This window comes from Callorhinus ursinus, unplaced genomic scaffold, assembly GCF_003265705.2.
Source record: "Callorhinus ursinus isolate GAN/ISIS: 27379988/994484 unplaced genomic scaffold, GSC_fseal_2.0 scaffold24, whole genome shotgun sequence".
Taxonomy (NCBI): Eukaryota; Metazoa; Chordata; class Mammalia; order Carnivora; family Otariidae; genus Callorhinus; species Callorhinus ursinus.
This window is the reverse complement of record NW_027397086.1, coordinates 3546580-3566870: the sequence shown is the minus strand read 5'-3', so window position 1 is coordinate 3566870 and position 20291 is coordinate 3546580. Positions and strand designations below refer to the sequence as shown.

The 20291-nt window shown below is 46.5% G+C and overlaps 1 protein-coding gene across 1 annotated transcript; it reads left to right on the top strand.

Moving 5' to 3' along the window:
- The first annotated feature begins 9170 nt into the window (after positions 1-9170).
- On the top strand, positions 9171-17057 carry SET (SET nuclear proto-oncogene). The gene is made up of 8 exons (XM_025888356.2): positions 9171-9611; positions 11153-11210; positions 11861-12003; positions 12360-12463; positions 12569-12682; positions 13626-13796; positions 13885-14031; positions 15256-17057. The coding sequence occupies exons 1-8, from the start codon at positions 9539-9541 to the stop codon at positions 15277-15279; spliced, it is 834 nt and encodes a 277-aa protein (XP_025744141.1). The 5' UTR covers positions 9171-9538; the 3' UTR covers positions 15280-17057.
- The last annotated feature ends 3234 nt before the right edge of the window (positions 17058-20291 follow it).

The following is a 20291-nucleotide window of genomic DNA, read 5'->3' as shown; positions in this document are numbered from 1 at the left end:
ACTAATCTCTACATTGAACATGGGGCTTGAACTCAATACCCCAAGATCAAGAATCACCTGCTTTACCGACTGAACTAGTCAGGCGTCCCTATTATTATTATTTTTTTAAGATTTTATTTATTTGGGAGAGAGAGAAAGAACATGTACACAAGGCGGGGGGTGGGAGCAGAGGGAGCAGAGGGAGCAGAGACACAAGCAGACTCCTGCTGAGCTGGGGGGCGGGTGGAGCAGAGGGAGCAGAGAGGTAAGCAGACTCCTGCTGAGCTCAGAACCCAGCTCAGGGCTCGATCACAGGACCCTGAGATCATAACCCAAGCTGAAGTCAGATGCTTAATGGACTGAGCTACCCAGGATCCCTGTTTTTTTTTTTAATATAATATATTCAGAAGGTACAAAATTCAAAATGTACCACAAAGTAAAGGGTGAAGCATTTCCTTCTTATTCCTATTCTCTCATTTGTCACCACCCAGTCCCCTCCTCAAGGTTGGTGGGCTATGGCCTTCATAGGAGTCCTTCAAGGCTGTATTATAGGGATACAGGCAAATAAGTGAATATGTATTTTTTTATACCCCCCTTTAACGCAAATAGTAAAATACTAACTACTTGGTATAGGATTTTGCTTATTTCACATAGCCATGGCTCTGGTTCCCTATATGGTTTGATGGTTATAAGACATTCCATGGTTTGGATATATCCTTTGGTCCCCAGGAGCCTAAAGAAGCTGTTAGATTGTTTCCAGTAGTTTGCTTTTACAATGTTGCAAATGAGGGGCATCTGGGGTGGCTCAATCCATGAAGCCAGGGACTCTTGATTTCGCTCAGGTCATGATCTCAGGGTTGGGAGATCCAGTCAGGCTCTGTGCTGAGTGTGGAGGCTGCTTTAGATTCTCTCTCTCCCTCTCCCTCTGTGACCCCTCCCATACCCCCTGCTAGCTATAGTATGTGGACACTCTTGCGCCCCACCCTCAAAATAAATAAATAAACAATGTTGCAAATGAATTGCTTCATACAGGTGCCATCTCCCTGCAATACAATGAATCTGTAGGATAAATTCCTAGAAGGAGAAAATCTGGGCCAAGGGTAGGTACTTTTGCACTTTCCATAGATATTTTGATGGCTAAATTGTCCTCCAAATGAGCTATATCTCTTTAAGCTGCCACTAATAAGGAGAGCACCTCTCCTCACACCCTCTCCCAGGCAAGGTGTTTCGAAACTTCTGGATCTCAGGTTGGTGAGTTAAAAAAAAAAAAAAAAAAAAGGAATCTCAAGGAAATCCCAGTTTGTGTTGATCTTATGAGGCATCTCTGGGCTACTCTTCATTTAGCCCCTTCTTTGTTCTAGGAACCCATCCAGTGCACCATCCTGTCAGTACACCCTGTTGTGGCTGCTACAAGCATAGATTTTGAGTTTGCTGCTCCATTTCCAGAAGTGTCCTTTGCTGATACTCCCAGAAATCTGTAGCCAAGGCGCCTTGTCCTTTCTTCCTGCACACATCCTGTTTCTTTTCCACTGCTTTGGCCAGCCAGCCACCTATTCTGTGGTTTGGGGTTTAGCTGACTCCCAGTTTCATCAAAAGGGAGTTTTCATTTTTTCCCCTTTACTGTTTTTGGACAATTTCTGTAGTAAAAACAGTGAAAAGATGACCCTTCATCCTCAAATTGAAAATCCTAAAACAAAGAGGCAGGCATTATTACAACCCAATTTACAGGTATAAACAGCAAGACTGAGGCTGGTTAAAAGATGCATCCCTGTGATCAAGTGACCCCAAGACCCTGGTTCTAGTTATAACTCAGTTATTCTCCTCATGACCTTAGGCAAATCATTTCTTTCAGGTCTTAGCTTGCTTATCTGTAAATCAACATACTTGTGGCTTTCAAAATGTCTTAGAAGGAGCCCAAAGTCCCTCAGAAACCGACAAAGAATGGAGGGATGGAGGGGAATGAGAGATGGTGGTGTGTGTGTGGGGGGTCTTCTTCCGGAAAGAGCTGAGCTTTTTATCAATATTAACATCACAGACTTATGCCTAAGATTTATTTTGTTAAGAGATTAATTGATGGGGAAAAACAAACACTTTTTTAATTTTTTAAAAAGATTTTTATTTATTCATTTGTCAGAGAGAGATAGAGTACAAGCAGGGGGAGCAGCAGACAAAGAGGAAGAAGCAGGCTTCCCACCGAGCAAGTAGCCAGATGCGGGACTCGATCCCATAACCCGAGCCAAAGGCAGACGCTAATGACTGAGCCACCCAGGCATCCCAACAAACCCTTTTTTTAAAGATGGAAAATCATTGCACCCTCTCAGAGGTTACAAACTCATGGCTTACAGAATGAAAGTAGCCTGGCCAACGTGTTTGATTTGGTCCACAAAGTGTTTTAAAATATTTAATTCGTGGGCGCCTGGGTGGCTCAGTTGGTTAAGCGACTGCCTTTGGCTCAGGTCATGATCCTGGAGTCCCGGGATCGAGTCCTACATCGAGCTCCCTGCTCAGCGGGGAGTCTGCTTCTCCCTCTGACCCTCCCTCCTCTCATGCTCTCTCTCTATCTCATTCTCGCTCTCAAATAAATAAATAAATAAAATCTTAAAAAAAAATATTTAATTCGTGGGGGGGGTGCCTGGGTGGCTCAGTCGTTAAGCGTCTGCCTTCGGCTCAGGTCATGATCCCAGGTCCTGGGATCGAGCCCCGCATCGGGCTCCCTGCTCTGCGTGAAGCCTGCTTCTCCCTCTCCCACTCCTCCTGCTTGTGTTCCCTCTCCTGCTGTGTCTCTTTCTGTTCTCTCTCTGTCAAATAAATAAATAAAAATCTTAAAAAAAAATATTTAATTCGTGGAATGCCTTGGTAGCTCAACAGGTTAAGCGGCTGCCTTCAGCTCAGGTCATGATCCTAGGGTCCTGGGATGAAGTCCCACATCGGGCTCCTTGCTCAACAGGGAGCCTGCTTCTCCTTCTGCCTGCCCCTCCCCCTGCTTGTGCTTACTCTCTCTCTCTCTGATTTAAAAACAAACAAATAAATAAAATATTTAATTTGTTGCTAATTTTTAACAAATCCAGAGTTCACATTAAAAAAAAAAAAAGGACCTCTGGCTTCTCTTTAGGAAGACCAGAGACCTGGCAACACAGATTTCACAAACAGATACAATGGTGTAGCAAGCCCGAGATCCAGAAACCAGGCACCAGGGGGACTCCAGAGGCCCTTAGTGTCCCCTTTCAATAAGATCTCTCTTCAAGGCTAGGTTAACCACACTCTGGACTTCTCCTAAGCATAGGTCAGTTTTGCCTGTTTCTGTACTTTATATAAATGAAATCACACAGCCTATCCTATTTTGTGTCTTGTGTCTTTTATTCAACACTACATTTGTAGGCTGTAACCTCATCATAGCATGTAGTTGTGGGTTCGTTCATTTTCAATGCTTTATCATATTCCATTGTGTGAATATTTCACAATGTATGCATTCCAGTATTGATACTTTCATTTTCAGATTTTTACTATTATGAATATCGCTATGACCATTCTTGCACATGTCCATCACACATATTAGAATACATGGGTAAGCATTTCTGTTGGGAATATAACCAGGAGCAGAAGTGCTGAACATAAGTTCAGTTTGGGTGGAGCTGGCAGTTTTCCAGAGTGATTGTACCACTCTGCCTTCCACTAGCTGTGGTGAAATCCAGTTGCTTGCTTATACATAGTTATTACCTGACAGGCTGCAAGAGGCACTGATGTTTGTGATCCCCCCCCTTCATCCCCTGAGACAGGATGCCTTCTAAAAATTCTTCAAACTCAACTTCCTGTCTTTATCCAAAATGAGTGGAGAATGAAATGCTCCAAGTCTTCTCAAGGGCACCTTCTTTTCCCTCTTCCTTTGTAATTCTTTTTTTTTTTTTAAGATTTTATTTATTTATTTGAGAGAGAGAGAATGAGAGATAGAGAGCACGAGAGGGAAGAGGGTCAGAGGGAGAAGCAGACTCCCTGCTGAGCAGGAAGCCCCATGTGGGACTCGATCCCGGGACTCCAGGATCATGACCTGAGCCGAAGGCAGTCGCTCAACCAACTGAGCCACCCAGGCGCCCCTTCCTTTGTAATTCTTGACTGGGAATCCTGTATTTCAATGTTCATTCACATCTCTGAGCTGAGACCTGGAATTTGGGTGGGAGTTAGCCAGACGTGGAGATGGAGGTGAAGTTAATGGCCCTGAAGAATGTTCCAGGCTGAGGTAAGGCAAGGGCATGTTTAAATCTAGAGGCCAAAGGGGGAAAAAAAAATGAAGAAGAAGAAGAAGAAGAAGAAGAAGAAGAAGAAGAAGAAGAAGAAGAAGAAGACGACGACGACAACGGCAAGTTTTCAGTGGGGGCAGGTCTGCCTATCTAGAAGATTTAGGAAAGGCTGCTGGTATTTCCAGTCACTACCGAGAGGGTCCTAGAGAGGAAAGAACTTCTCCCACAGGAAACACCTCCTCCTGCCCACCCAGTGCCGAGAATGCCCCATAGGGAACTGCAGAGAGCAACTAAAAGAAGTTGATCTTGATTGGAGGGTGGGAGGGAAGGGATGAGGCTAGGGGAGGGGATGGGGTGGGTGTCCCACTGTCATGTAAATATCCCTTCCCGGCTGCCAATCCCGTAAGATTTAAACCTCCACCACCTGGGGCAGCTCCAGCAAGCGGGGCTTTTTCCAGACGTGACTCTCTCCTGGTTTCGTGGAGTTTCCTCACAGCATGGCCCCCAAACGCCAGTCTTCACTCCTGTCTCAAACGAAGAAACCGAGACTACCTCCTGCCCCCAAGCTGCAGGAGACGTCGACATCTCAGCACTTGCCTAAGGGAGGTATGTTCCTACAACACTTAATCGGAGACTTAAGGGATTTTTTTTCCCCCAATGCCTTTTGAGATATGACCCCAAACACCCTGAAGCGTTTCAGCCCAGGGTGCGTGAGTGGATTAGGTGATGCGAAGAAAAAACTAGAAGGGGCGAAACTGAGAGACCTAGAGCATGTGGGAGCTCATCCCTGCCCCCAACCCAGCACCTAAGGTGGGCTGTCTCCCAGCCCCCAAACTCACTCCTCCAGGGTTCCCTGTCTTGGCAAGTGGCACCAATAGCCAGCCTGAGGCTGGGTGATGCATGACCCCTTTCCTCTCTTTCACCTCTCCACATCCAGACAAATCCCCAAGTCCTGGCGGTTCTACCTCAGTACCTCTCCTATCCATCCACTTCCTTCCTGCGGCTGCTGCCTGCCCACAACTCTGGCCAGATTACTGCCACTCCTCTTGCTTCCAGCTTCCTCCTCCAAACCTCCAACCCCCCCAACCTCCATCCGCCGTAGCAAAGCCAATCACGTGACTCCCTGGTTTAAAACCCTTGCCTCCCCATTGCCCTCGAGCTATCGACTAAGTGACTTCCCCGCATCCCCCTGGCTCCTGCCCACCTCTCCAGGTTCCTGCTCCCTGCGACACCTTCCACTGCTCTTCTCTCTGTCACCTCAGGGCCTGGAAGACCACTTTTCCTCTGCCTGGATCACTCATGTCTCCCTGCCCGTGCTCCTCTCCTCTTGCAGCTTTCTGCTGATAAGTCACTTCTTGCAGGCATTCTCTGAGCCACAGCTGCTGGTGTTAGGAGCCCCCTTCTGCTCTTGTAGTGCTTAGAGTCCCCCCCAGCCTGGCCCTTACCTCATTACATTGTCATTGTCTGTTTCACATCTGCCCCTTCCTCCCCATTAACTGTTAACTTAGAGGTGAGGGCTGGGTTTTCCAGACACGCTGCTTGGAACCAGTCACAACCTGGTTTGTTTGTGTGATTAGGCCTCTCTGATGGAGTGCGGATTTGGTGGGAACTTCGAGGGAGCTGGGTCTCTATAAGTAAGAAGACAGGAAAGCGTTGCCCTAGGAAAATGTGACAGCAGGCTGCCTAAGTGCAGAGGGGAACAGCTCGGGAGCCCATAAATCTTCCTTATTTGCTGACATGGCTGAGATCCAGCCATGCTTGTGGAAGGAGCACTGGATGAGGAGTCCATATCATGGTGCTCCAGTGGGTCTGAGGGTGATGTGTCAAGTTTGACTTGAATGGGTCCCAGCCCCATCCCCTTCAAAATGAGATGCAAAAGACCTGCCCAGCTGATGCCCCCCCCCCCCCCGTGGTAAAGCTGGACAGCCAGTGTTCGAAACCTGGCTCTGGCTGACTGTGTGACCTTGCTGGGCAAGTGACATAACCTGTGCTTCCTTCTTCTTCTGTAAGATGGGCTCAACAGAGCCCATCTGTTAGGCTTGCTGTGTGGCTTAAATAGATATGAAACACTCAAGACATCGAATGGCTCATTATCAGTGCTCTTGATGGATAGTAAATTTCTTCTTCACGAGAAGAAATTTACTACTTGTAAATTCTTCCCTACTTGTGAGCAGCAAAATGTGGATGAGTCCTCCTGGTCACCTTCTGTTTAGTTCCTTGGGAGAATCAACAGGACCGGGAGGGATTAGAAGGTACAACCATAGCTCCTCCAGGGTGGTTCATCTAAAACCAAATGACAGCTCATGCCACTTCCTGGGCACTGGTCAGCCAGGCACAGTGCTATACACTCTTTATCCATCAGCTCGCAAAACAGAAGCTGTGAATAATTCCCTTTTACAGATCACAAAAAGGAGGCTCAGAGAGGTGGAGGGGATAGGTTTTGAAGGCCATCCTAGCTAAGATTTCCTGGTCATCTTGGGACCCTGCTGTGTTGTAGGGAATGTCCACATCTCATCCAATCTTTAAGCTGCAGGGCTCTCCTCCATCAAAGGAAGCTGGGGAGGAGAGGAAAGGAGAGGAGAGGAAGGAATTCCTGGAGGGAGGTGAGAGGCCAAGGAGAGAATGCAGAGCTCATGGATGATTTAGATTCGGGGAGACCACAGTGACTAATTCAGCATGGGTGAATTATCTCTTGGCATGTCCATGCCACTCCCTTGTTTACTGAAACTCTTGCCCTTTTGCTTTCTCTTTCTCTTCCACTTCCTAGTGTGTGCTCCCTGCATTCATCTTGAGAGTGTTGTGGGAGAGGTCAGGAAGAGGAGCGGGTTGGTTTTAAGGGCTGGGATGGTTGGAAAGGAGACTTGGAGCCCCTGCGGATGCGTGGGAAACACAGGTAGATCAGGAACTCAGGAGATGCTCTGGGTCACTGCTACTCACAGCCTGTAAGCAGGCTTTGTCTGAAAACAGCAGCCCTCAGCACAGTGTTTTTCCGACCGTTTTATCCCATTAATGGGTCACAAAATCAATTAGGTGGAGTGCGACCTGCATTTAAAGAAAATAAAATAGAGTAGAAAATTAAGAGGCACATCACACTTAGTAAGGGTAAGTATTATTTTGTGTCTAGGTATATACTGAGTCCTGATGTCAAATGTCAGGTCAAAAAAATGAAAAAAAAACAACAGTTTTAGGGCAGGGGCCTTGTTATCCACTGGCATGGTTTAGAATTGTGGTTCTGCCACTCACATCAAAAAAAGTTGGATTTAGCTGTGTGATGAGGATATTAATACCTACCTTGTATTTTGTGAGGATTAAATGAGAAAACACATGTACTTTATCACAGCCTGCGGCCCAGGGTACATTCCTCAGCAGTGCACTAGAGCCTGGTGTTTTAATTCAGCGCTGTTCAGTGACATCACAGTGGTGGCAGGAAATTGGCCATGAGAGTATTTATACACCACTAAAATCAGCAAATGCTACAAATCAGGGGTTTTGGTGTGGTTTTTTTTTTTTTTTTTCCCTCTTCTGAGAGATGGTTGTCAAACATTTACCAGCTTATCGCTGGTGCTAGTAATTCTTCCTTTAAAAAGCCTGTCCAACAACTGAGACAGGTGTGGGATTGAGCTGGGCTCAGGAGGGAAAGGATTAGATGAATCTCTGGGTTTGGGGGAGAGTCCCAAGAAGACATTTGTATTCTCTACCCATGGACTGTATGCCATTTATTTAACATTTATCTTTATCGATCACCTACCAATGGACTGTCTTGAACATTAAAGACACTGCTTGAGCTTTAAGAGCTGATAGTAAAACAGAGTGCTAGAAGGCAAATAATCCAACCCCAAATTCTGCTTACAAAGGCCCAGGCGAGAGATTTCAGGCTTTTGGTGGTCCACCTCTTGGGGCTCTGGAAGAGGGAGTAGAACAGTGGTGTATTTATTTGCATTACCTGAAAAACATTAAACAGAAATGCATTGGCCTTACTTAGTGGTTCAAGTCTTGGCCGCTAAAGCAGGTCTTGTAGGTCCTATCTCCGACGTGGTGAAATGAATTTAACACCGCCTACGCCTTCGGGCGTAGTTGTGCCCCTCATTGAGATCTACTCCTATTGCTGGGACTGGCTCCTAGCACTGTTTCTTGCAAGCGTTAGGCACCAAGTTGGGCAAAAAAGACGCGCAGATGAGCGTGGCCATCTCCCTGCCTTCAGAGGACTTCCAATTTGGCGCGGCCCTGCCTAAAAGTCACCAATCACACAACGTTCCCCTTTGTCAGCCTTTTTTTGAATTATATAATTTCAGAAATAGGTACAGAGAGGGAAGGTGACCTGCCCAAGTGCACACGGCCGTCTGGGCAGAGCTTGGACTAGAAGCCAGGAAAAGGCCTTGTAAGTGGACTGGACAGCTTCGGGGTTTGCAAACAAGCCTGAGTGAGTCCGAAGGGCAGCTTCCCCATCTGGAAAATAGGATGGAGATGTCGCCTTCCTTCACCCACGAAGAGGGATGCCCCAGCAGTGTCCCACGGCGCCGAGCCCGGGGTGGGTGTATTTCTGGGCCCGGGTGTGAAGCTAGGCTATAACATGGCCTACACTTCTTGGGGGGCTCTAACACCCCGCTCCGCGCCACCCCACGGAGAAGGGAAGCCGCTCCGCCACCACGTGACACGCCCGCCGGGGGGCCTGCGCGCAGCCCGGAGAGGCCCCGCCCCTCGGGCCGCCGCGCGCCCGTAGCGCGCAAATGTCCCGGGTCGGGCTGGAGAAGGGGAAAGCGGGGGAGGGGAGCGCGGCGCGGGGGGCCGGCCCCGTACGTCGCGGCGTTCCTTCCTCCCGCCTCTCGGCCAGGCCCTGTGTCTCCTCGCCGCGGCTCCGCCCCCTCGTCCCGGCGCTCCAGCCAATGGCGGGGCGGCGCGAGCCTCTCCGGCCGGGGGCGGGGCGTGCGCTCGGGGCCTGGCGCGCCTGCGCCCTGCCGCCCGCCCCTCGCCGTGAGGAGGAGGTGGAGGAGGAGGCGGCTCGGGGAGAGCGAGCAGCGAGCTGGACCGCGGAGCGTGAGTGAGGGAGCCGAGCCGCCTGCCCGCCCGCCGCCGCCTCCCCTCCGTAAGCAGGAGCCCGGGCCGGGGCCCGGCACGCCGCCCCAGCCCCTCCCTCGTCGTCAGGCCGCGAGGGCAGCGCGCGCGAGCCAGGGGGAGGGAGAGCGAGCGAGCGAGCGAGCGCCGGGAGGAGGCGGCCGGACCGAGCGAGCGCCCGCGCGTGTGGCGTGAGGGGAAGCCGCTGCCCGCCCCCTTCGCCTTCCCTTCTCTCCCCCTCCCCGCTCCCCCCCCGACCGCGGAGCAGCACCATGTCGGCGCCGGCGGCCAAAGTCAGTAAAAAGGAGCTCAACTCCAACCACGACGGGGCCGACGAGACCTCAGGTGAGGAGCAGGCGAGGCGGGGGCCGGCCCGCGCCGCCATCTTCGCCGCCCGCCCGGCCCGCAGGCCGCCGGCGGGGCTCGGGGCGCGCGGGGGGCGCTGGGCGGACGGGCCGGCGCGCGCCTCGGCGCCCTTTTTTGTGCGCGCGGGGCCGGGGCCGGGGTGGCGCCGCGGCGGCGGACGGCGCTGCGAGGCGGGGGCGCTGCGGCCTGCTCGGCGCGGGCGGAGGAGACCCCCCCTTCCTCTCCCCCCCCCCCCGCGCCCCCTCCCCCCCCCTCCCTCCCGAGAAGCCTCTCTTTATTGTGCTCCGCCATGATGCCTCGCTCCCATCAGCCGCCGCCGCCGCCACATGGTGCGGCCGGACGCGGCCCCGCGGCCGGGCCTCCGCGCGGCTCCCCCTTCGCGCCCGGCCTGCGGGCGGCGCCCCCGCACCCGCACCCGCAGGCCGGCCCCGGCGCGGACCTCTGCCTGGAGCTGGGGCGGGGTGGGGGCGCGGGGAAGCACGCGGCCGGCCGCGCAGTGGGCCTGGCCCGCCCGGGAGGATGCTCTGGCCGGCCACGGGCAGACTTCCCACGTGGGGCGGCCACCCCGTCGCGGCAGAACGCTGTGAAACCTGGCCCGGCGGCCAGCGTGTCGGAGGGGCTTTACAATGGCTCTCAGCAAACCTCCCAGCCTTGGCCGTAAAGGCTTTCTCGGCAGGGGGGCTGCAAAACCCGGGATGGTTACCGGAAATGAACCGCGCGATCAGGCCCCTTCACGCCCACTTAGCTTTGTAGGTTCTGCAGTCTTCACCGGACAAAAGGGCACCTCTTCCATAGCACACCCCTTTCCTTCCTCTGCCTTCCGTGGCTCATAGTTTTCAGACTTCATGCTTGCTCCCTTAAGTGTGCTTCAGGGTCGTGTGGGGCCTCATCTCATAAGCCCGCCTGAAACTGGGTTGGAGGGGAGAGAAAGGTCAGGGTCGAATCCTAGGGTTCTTATTCTAAGAAGGTAAAGTCCAGTGTTTTTACGATGGTCCGGAAGATTCAAGGGCCTTACCTGTCAGGCATGTCTGATGGCTTAATTGTAATCGATACTGAGCAGTATCTTCAACTTTGTGTAAGAAGTGATTCTATCACTGAGATAGGTGGTGTCCTCATTTTCGTTATGGTCTTGGGTTAGTTTCCGTATTGGAGTTAACAGCTGGCATCATTCTGTTAACAGGTATATAATGTGATAAATAACTAAGAATTTTTGAATAAGGTTTATTCCTTTTCTTTCATAATAGAAACTTTAGTAACTGGACTCTTTCTTGTAAGGAAACTCTTCAAAAAGTGCTGCAAACATTCTTGAGTAGCCTAGCAGATTGCATGATTTGTGAATAGTCTTAATTAAAAAGTAATTTGTCAACTACAGGCATGAACACGTGGAGAGCATGCCTTGTAGTTGGCAGTTTCCTTTTTTTTTAAAACTTTTATTGATATGTCACATCACAAACTCAACATCAGGAAAACGAATTTTATATTCTAACTAGTATTGAGTCCTATACACCTTTTTCTTGCAGAAAAAGAACAGCAAGAAGCAATTGAACATATTGATGAAGTACAAAATGAAATAGACAGGTAAAGTTTTTTGTAGTTTACTTTGCAGAAGTTTTCTGAGATGCAGCTTACAGTCTGATAATCATTGAAACTATGGGTCAAATAAATCTGTATCCACTGGCTAAGTGAAGATGATTATAACTTAGTTGGAAATATTTTGAAAGTTCAGTTTTAATTTCCTGTGAAAGACTTGTATGTTAACCAAAAAGTTTTTGAAGAAAGTACATTGACCTTGTAAAACTTGGGTTTGCTTTCAAAGGCTACAAGTTGTCTGAATTGCAGTGCCTGGACTTCTGATAGTTTAGCATGGCATCAGTGTTGCTCCCACTTGGGTTATACTTTGTTACTTTATTAACACCTTTTTTTTTTTAAACATCTGCTTGAGGTGGAAACAATTGCAGTTAGCCTGGTGATAGAGTTGGTGATGTAAATATACAATGTTACCAAAACGATCAGTTTGGGCACTTTAAGAACTGTTAATTATTGAGTGTGTTGGTGAAGCATATCAGATTGCCATCTTAGTTTTGACTTGAGTCTCTACAAAAATCTAGGTGTTTTGGTCATTATAAATAATTACTTTGTACTCTTTGAAAGCTAATATTCTGGAGTTTCAGCAATTTTTGTATTTGTCAAATACCATCCTTGGCAACATTGTTTTTCATTTGCTTCAGACTTAATGAACAAGCCAGTGAGGAGATTTTGAAAGTAGAACAGAAATATAACAAACTCCGCCAACCATTTTTTCAGAAGAGGTCGGAATTGATCGCCAAAATCCCCAATTTTTGGGTAACAACATTTGTCAACCATCCACAAGGTATGTTGTATCGGAGCATTATTCCAGGGTATGGGATGTCTGTGCTTGTTAGAGTGGAGGGACTTGGCTTGAGAACTTGGTCCAACATCTTGATTACATGAGATTAAAACAAGCAAGAGGGGGGAGGCTTGCATTTAAAGCTTTCTGTATTTTAGAAGTGACTATATTCTAACTTGGAATTCTCTTTAATTACTTGGTAAAAGATAGTGACAGCTCTAACACTGAGCCATATGGTTTGCACTTAATGGATTTATGAAATCAAAGATGCTCACTAAGTTTGGAAAATTTTTAAAGGCATCGCTTGAATTGTTTAATACTTGTTTAATACTCATTTGACCTATAATTTGCTCGTCTAGTGTCTGCACTGCTTGGGGAGGAGGATGAAGAGGCGCTGCATTATTTGACAAGAGTTGAAGTGACAGAATTTGAAGATATTAAATCAGGTTACAGAATAGATTTTGTAAGTATCAGTAACTCCTCTTGTTTGCCACTGTGGAAATGAATTGGAGCTTTGGTTGGAAGACCTGTTTGTATTGATTTCCAGTTCTTCAATCTTTTATTATAGTATTTTGATGAAAACCCTTACTTCGAAAATAAAGTTCTCTCCAAAGAATTTCATCTGAATGAGAGTGGTGATCCATCTTCAAAGTCCACCGAAATCAAATGGAAATCTGGAAAGGTATTTGAGGAATTGTTGGGTGAAGGTATCATTTTGTGTATTTTGGTTTAGTTGAACCATTTACCAATACTTGCCACTTTGGTGATGTGTTCGATGCAGATCCTTAAACTGTAAAAAACTCTAGCCAAATACAATGGCTTGGAGCTGTTACAAAGTCTAGTGCAAGTCTTTAAAGAAACAGGCCACAATTTTTTGGTTTTCATATTGGTGACTGAGCTTTTTCAAATGGCTTGTTACTTCCCAAGCTACATTTTTGTCTGTGTTTAATGGTGAACCCATATAAAATTATTTATTTATTTAATTTTTTTAGGATTTTATTTATTTGACAGAGAGACAGTGAGAGAGGGAACACAAGCAGGGGGAGTGGGAGAGGGAGAAGCAGGCTTCCCGCGGAGCAGAGGGCCCGATGCGGGGCTCAGTCCCAGGACCCTGGGATCATGACCTGAGTCAAAGGCAGATGCTTAATGAATGAGCCACCCAGGCACCCCTAAAATTTCTTAAAGATTTTATTTATTTCAGAGAGGGAGAGAGAGCAAGCATGAGTAGGGGGAGGGGAAAAGGGATAAGCAGATACCATGCTGAGCAGAGAGCCCTATGCACAGTTCCATCACCGGATACTGAGCCACCCAAGGGCCCCCCCATGTTAAATTATTATACTGTGTTACGGTAGTGGTTGTCAAAGTGGAACTAATTTTGTAAAAAAAAAAAAAAGCCAAATTTACATGGTACCTTTTCAGGAAAAGCTTGTTGTACAAATCTGACAAGTCTTTGCAGACCTAAGAGTTCTAGGATTTCTTTTATTTACCTGCTGTATGTTTTATGATTTGTTTTAGATAACATACAGTGTTACAAACACCCCCCCCCCATTTTGGGTTAAAATCTTAATTTGTAGGGAATTTAGGTGTGGAAAACCTGTATCAAAAATTCTTCTGTCTTCATTTAGGATTTGACGAAACGTTCAAGTCAAACACAGAATAAAGCCAGCAGGAAGAGACAGCATGAGGAACCAGAGAGCTTCTTCACCTGGTTTACTGACCATTCTGATGCAGGTGCAGATGAGTTAGGAGAGGTCATCAAAGATGATATTTGGCCAAATCCGTTACAGTACTACTTGGTGAGTTGAGAATGTACCTTTATTCAAGGTTGTATTTGTCTCCTTTGTTTGAAAATTAGTTCCTCAGGTAACTCTGGGTTTTTTTAAGGTTCCCGATATGGATGATGAAGAAGGGGAAGGAGAAGAAGATGATGATGATGATGAAGAAGAAGAAGGATTGGAAGACATCGATGAAGAAGGAGATGAGGATGAAGGTGAAGAAGATGAAGATGATGATGAGGGGGAGGAAGGAGAGGTAAAAGAAAATTTGGTTAAGTACAAAAAAAGATCATCTCAAAGGATTTACCTTGTTATTTTGTGGGTTTAAATATATTGTAGGGCGCCTGGGTGGCTCAGTTGGTTAAGCGACTGCCTTCGGCTCAGGTCATGATCCTGGAGTCCTGGGATCGAGTCCCGCATCGGGCTCCCTGCTTAGCGGGGAGTCTGCCCTCTGACCCTCTTCCCTCTCGTGCTGTCTATCTCTCATTCTCTCTCTCTCAAATAAATAAAATCTTTAAAAATAAATAAATATATTGTATAATAGAACTGGCCAGCTGATTATGGATTTGCAATGAGACAAGCTATTTTATTGTACAGGATGGAAGAAGATTTTAATAAGGTCATGTGTTTGTGATTTAACTGCGTAACTAGTTCTGCCTTTGTGGTTAGTACTCCATCCTGTCCTTCCCTGGCCAGTACTTAATGAAGGTGATACTGATAATGCCGTGCCGTTGGTCAGATTCTGAGATCTCTAAATAACAGATTTGCATGTTTTGGACAAACATTAAAATTCTTATAGTGAGGGCGCCTGCGTGGCTCAGTTGCTTAAGCGACTGCCTTCGGCTCAGGTCATGATCCTGGAGTCCTGGGATCGAGTCCCGCATCGGGGTCCCTGCTCAGCAGGGAGTCTGCTTCTCCCTCTGACCCTCCCCCCTCTCAATGTGCTCTCTCTCTCTCTCTCAAATAAATAAAATCTTTAAAAGAAAAATTCTTATAGTGAGGGGTGCCTAGGTGGCTCAGTCGTTAAGCGTCTGCCTTCGGCTCAGGTCATGGTCCCAGGGTCCTGGGATCGAGCCCCGCATCGGGCTCCCTGCTCAGCAGGGAGCCTACTTCTCCCTCTCCCACTCCCCCTGCTTGTGTTCCCTCTCTCGCTCTGTCTTTCTCTGTCAAATAAATAAATAAAATACTTAAAAAAAAAAAAACTTACAGTGAGATTGAGATAGATTGGTTTTTGGTTTCTGTTATTTGGTGTGAAAGAGATGAGTGATTTTGGTGAGTGCTGAAAAGTTAACTAATTTATCTGAAACAATATCACGGGGTCTTGCAGTTGAGATTTGTTACAGACGGATTTGTAGGCTTATAAAATTACAAGTCCCTGTAATGTGGTAGTTTGTTCTGTGGAAGTCCGTAAGTGTTGGAATGTTGAGGAATGACTTTAGAATTAACCTTTGAAGATTGACTGCCCACTTTTTTCTTACAGGAGGATGAAGGAGAAGATGACTAATGGAACACTGATGGATTCCAACCTTCCTTTTTTAATTTTCTTCAGTCCCTGGGAGCAAGTTGCCGTCTTTTTTTTTTTTTTTTTTCCTCCTCTTGTGCTCATTCGCCCTGTTTTTTGAAGTCTCTTTTCTCTCCCTTTATACCATGGTTCTCAACTTATTTTGGGGGGAAATACCTTGAGCAGAATACAGTGGGAAAAGAATCTCTACCCCTTTCTGTTCCAAATTCATTTTTATCCCTTCCTGTCTCAACAAAAACTTTATGGAATCAACACCACCGTGCTCTGTGGGAAAAAAGAAAAACCTTCTGCTCCCTTAGCTCTGCTGGAAGCTGGAGGGTGCTAGGCCCCTGTGTAGTAGTGCATAGAATTCTAGCTTTTTTCCTCCTTTCTCTGTATATTGGGCTCAGAGATTACACTGTGTCTCTATGTGAATATGGACAGTTAGCATTTACCAACATGTACCTGTCTACTTTCTCTTGTTTAAAAAAAAGAAAAAAAACTTAAAAAAATGGGGTTATAGAAGGACAGCAAAGGGTGGGTTTGAGATGTTTGGGTGGGTTAAGTGGGCATTTTGACAACATGGCTTCTCCTTTGGCATGTTTAATTGTGATGTTTAACGGACATCCTTGCAGTTTAAGATGACACTTTTAAAATAAAACTCTCTCCTAATGATGACTTGAGCCCTGCCACTCGATGGGAGAATCAGCAGAACCTGTAGGATCTTATTTGGAATTGACATTCTCTATTGTAATTTTGTTCCTGTTTATTTTTAAATTTTCTTTTTGTTTCACTGGAAAGGAAAGATGATGCTCAGTTTTAAACGTTAAAAGTGTACAAGTTGCTTTGTTACAATAAAACTAAATGTGTACACAAAGGATTTGATGCTTTTCTCTCAGAACAGGTGTATTTAATATGATTTTCCAAGTTTGACTTGTATAACGTATTGTCAAACTATGTTACCCTGATTCCGTATTTTTTGATACGCACTTTGCAGGGTGACCTCAGGGCTGTGTGGACTGAGAAAGGGATCTGAATCAATGTAGTAATGTCTCCAAAGCCAGGAGCCATCGTGGGTACAATTTGCCGTCAGTTTCTGAAATCTTCACATCAGTCAGGATACCAGATTGCTCAAAACTCAGTTCTGATTATGTTGTGCCCTTGATTTGTGTCTCAAATTGGCATTTTTAAAAATGGGCCTTTATTTACCTGGATATAATAATAGTGCCTGCCACCACCATCAGACAGACCTGGTGCTCTAATGCCAAGTTACACACAAGGCAGTTACTGGCATGTCTTCGTTGGTACTATGAAATGTGGCCAAGAAGACAGACTCTCAGAGTAAGAAGTCCGTATTGGTGGTAAGAAACTCAGGAGTACTTTTGTGTCAAAGTACTAGCTATTTAGCATATAGCTCTCCAGCGAGGCCTGTCTGTGTGAATCCGGGTGAGATGCCGGGCCCTGCTCTGCTAAATGCCATTGTGCATAGGATACCATTTTGGGAAGCTGCCTAATGCATAAGCTTTTTAATGCTGTAAATTATAGTAGCTAAAATTAAATGCCACTTAACTTTTTCAGAGATGAATTAATGGACAGCCTGGTCAAAATTCAAAGCTTTTTGATGTATAAAACTTTATAAATGGAACTATTCCATCAATAGGCAAAGTGTAATGAAAACCTGTCTAGATGGATAGTATGTAATTTCTGCACAGGTCTTGTTTAGTAATACATCACTGTATACTGGTCAGGAATCTTGCTCCAATAAAGGAACATAAAGATTTTTTTTGACTGGGGTCATTCTCCTTGTTTTGTAGAGACATGTTACTTGCTTTTGGATTGAGATCATAAGGAAGTTTTTCTGTGTGATTTGTGTTCATAGTGACTGGGGAAGGGGGGAAACTGCTCTTCAAATTGTACAGTATGGCAGAGATCATGTCGGTATGAAAGGGTAGGTATAAAGGTCATCGAAAAGAAACTTCTTTGGAATGTAGTCAGTTCCTGAAGGGATTGAATATTTTCCTATCGAAGTCTCAACATTTAAAGGACTCTGGGCTAGCAAAGTATCCCTAGTAGCTTGAATTATTACTCATTAAGTAGGCCTATAATTTTTGTTTCTCAAAAGTTAACAGCTTACTAAAACTGACTTCTTATGGGCTGGTGAGATCAGAGCGCTGTCAGGTTGTAATAGGTCACAATTAATAACCAATCTTAAGATGTTCCTTTACTTTTGAGAAGGTGATTTAAAAAAAGCCCTTAAAGGTAACTTCCAACTATTGAGATCGCCATGTGCCTGCAAATCCTGTGAAGGAGTGAGCTGGGCTGTGAGGCAGGCAAGTGGCAATGTGAGTGTACTGGAAAGTGCTACAGAGTAGCAAGTGCACTTTGTCCAGTTGCAAGAGTTCTCGGGCTGGCCCTTAGGCAAGTGTGTATTGGAAAGTGCCAGATGAATGGCTTTAAACTCGTTTGGTACAAGGACATTTCAAAAGAAGGGCAAGTGGTGGCAGTTGAGGTACTCTCGGGGAAGAGGGCATCTTCCAAAGCTGTGCCAAACTCTGCTTATGAGGGAGTAAACTACATGAACTGGGTCACAGAGGATAATGTATAGATAATGTATCTCTGGTAATGTATCCTTAGGTTTCATTTCAAACCTGGAGGAATATGTTATTTTAGACCATCCCTGCAGTGCAGGTGGTTTCTCCAAGGATGTTTTGATTTCTAAAAGACTTAAACTTCCTTGACCTCTGTGACAGGCCCTGCAGGTTGATGCAGCTCTGGCTCTAGGAGGTAGAGTTTTAAATGTCCACAGGATCCTGCCTGTCTCCTTGGGTTGCCATTGGTTTTACATCTGGCCTGTTTCACTTGTGTTAGCTGTCTGGCTCCCAAAAGGTATGGATTTTTGACTTGATGGATTTGGGGGCCTTTTGGGCTTCAGAGGATTCCTAGTCAGTTGTGTTTCTGAGCTTAATTTGGTCATTTTTATCATTATAACAACTGGTTTCAGGGTTTCACTTGGTCCCGAAAACATAGGTTTAGTTTTTCTGCCTTTTTGGGTAGGTTTTGCTATGAAGTCTTTCTGGCCATTTCAAGAACGGAATTCTGTTGCAAAGGATGAAAACTTTCAGAGTTTCTGGAGATCAAGACAAGTTCTTTAGGAGAAGAATGAATAGCCATTCCAGTTGTTTAAAGAGGACATCTTACCCTTTGAAAAGTAGTGCGTCCCTTCCCTCCCCGCCCCAACCCTGGCAGTGACCATTTCCTTTTGAACATATGGCTGTGTTCATGAAGACTAGAAGATTCAGGTCCAAGGCAAAGGACTGCAGTTTTGTGATTAGAACAAGAAGAGTGAGTGTAGGGTGTGTGCCAACTTGATTAGTTGGTGACATTAAATGCTCCTGCTACCCAAGGGAGGCAAATCTAAACAGATGGATTGATGTTTGCAATACCGGGAAGCAAAAAGTAAAGAAAGTTAAAACTTTTTTAATGTACCCTGCCAGAAAGTTGTACGTTTCTATTGGGTTGATGTTTATATAGTTTTAATAGCCAATTAGCTGGAGAGTTGTTTGTGCACCATTCACTATTTCCTGGATGTTGAATGTGAAGTGAACTTCAGTTTTCTTAAGAATTACAATTTCATGAAGTACCATCAGACAGGATGAAGCTATTTGGTCAGACTCCTCCATCAGCCTAGGATTTGGTTTCCTTGTGGGTTTGCCCAGCCTGGGGTTTATGGTTTCTGCTCCTTTTGACCTCCTTTCCTTTATTGACCAGTGAGGCAGTGAAACACAGCAAAGTTGGAAAATCATTTTGAGTTCTTCCACATAATTCAGCTTTCTTGGCTGTAGGAGTCGATAAATGATCCTCAAGATGGGAGACACCTGCTGAAAAGAGGAGCTTTGCTCACTTGTTTGTGCTTTCCCTCAATCCTATGACCTGCAGTCAGAAACTGAATAGTCTTTTTGCTTAATTATGCTTAATTAACCTTCAGCTCAGCACAACTTGATAATAACCCACTTAAAAGAGCCTACTATGTGCTGTTGTCTAAGCCCTCAGCAACTCTGCGCCCATGTGTAAAAGTGTCTCGGCTTGCCTCTGATTATGAACTGTAGGCACGCCCCCCACTGAACCAAGTTGCCTTTGCCTATGTCGGTGTCATTTGGTTGATTTCCCATTGCAGGACAACCCAGGATTGTCCATGGCTTGTCAGTATCACCTTCTCCACTCTTGTGGGGGAGGTGGTCAGAGCAAAGTGGAACTGACATTTCCTTCAGTAAAAGCACTGGGGGGCGTGTATTCCAAGTCAGCAAATCAGCCACCTTCAATATTTGACCCCTACTCCCAGCCCCTTGGACCAGGCTCCTTCCCGTGAAGTCCTGGCACAGAGTGCTGGTTAGCACAGGATCCTAGAATTCTTACACAGGCAAGCCACTGCCAGGTCAGTCAGTGCCCACCGATTGGCTTTCCTGAAATTGTGGCTATTTCCTAAGATGTAAATGTGTCTTCTGTTTGGATGGGTTGTTTAGGGCAAGGGAAGAATAGTGGCTCTGGCTGACCCAGAAAGCTCCACTCTGAGTGGTGGGGGCCTGAGAGATATTTGGCTTTATTTGTTTAAGATTTTATTTATTTGAGAGAGAGAGCACAAGCAGGGGGAGAGGGAGAAGCAAACTTCCCGCTGAACAGGGAGCCCAGCGTGGGGCTCGATCCCAGGACCTTGGGACCATGAGCTGAGCCACCCAGGTGCCTGGAGATGTTTGGTTTATTCATCTGTCCTTTGTAATTTGGCATGATTTGGTCGAGGCTTTACTTTTTTGAGACGCATACCTTCTTAGAGTAGTGACTCTAGACAGGGCCAAGACAGGTTTGGGATTAGCCCATTTGACACCAAGGATCTAAGACTATGAGAAACTTAGGCGCGGGAACCAGGTGGTGGCGGGGCTCGGAGGCAGGCGCTGAGCCAGGCTGGAGCGTGCCGGCCGCCCCGGCAGTGTCCCGCGGCCGGCAGGCGGCGCTATCGCCAC

What these genes read in the sequence shown, in the direction of transcription:
- SET (XM_025888356.2), top strand. Translation starts at nt 9,539, where the DNA reads ATGTCGGCGCCGGCGGCCAAAGTCAGTAAAAAGGAGCTCAACTCCAAC. An exon ending in CAGGTTACAGAATAGATTTT is followed by an intron (nt 12,464 to 12,568) that starts GTAAGTATCAGT and finishes CTTTTATTATAG; the next exon opens with TATTTTGATGAAAACCCTTA. An exon ending in TCAAATGGAAATCTGGAAAG is followed by an intron (nt 12,683 to 13,625) that starts GTATTTGAGGAA and finishes GTCTTCATTTAG; the next exon opens with GATTTGACGAAACGTTCAAG.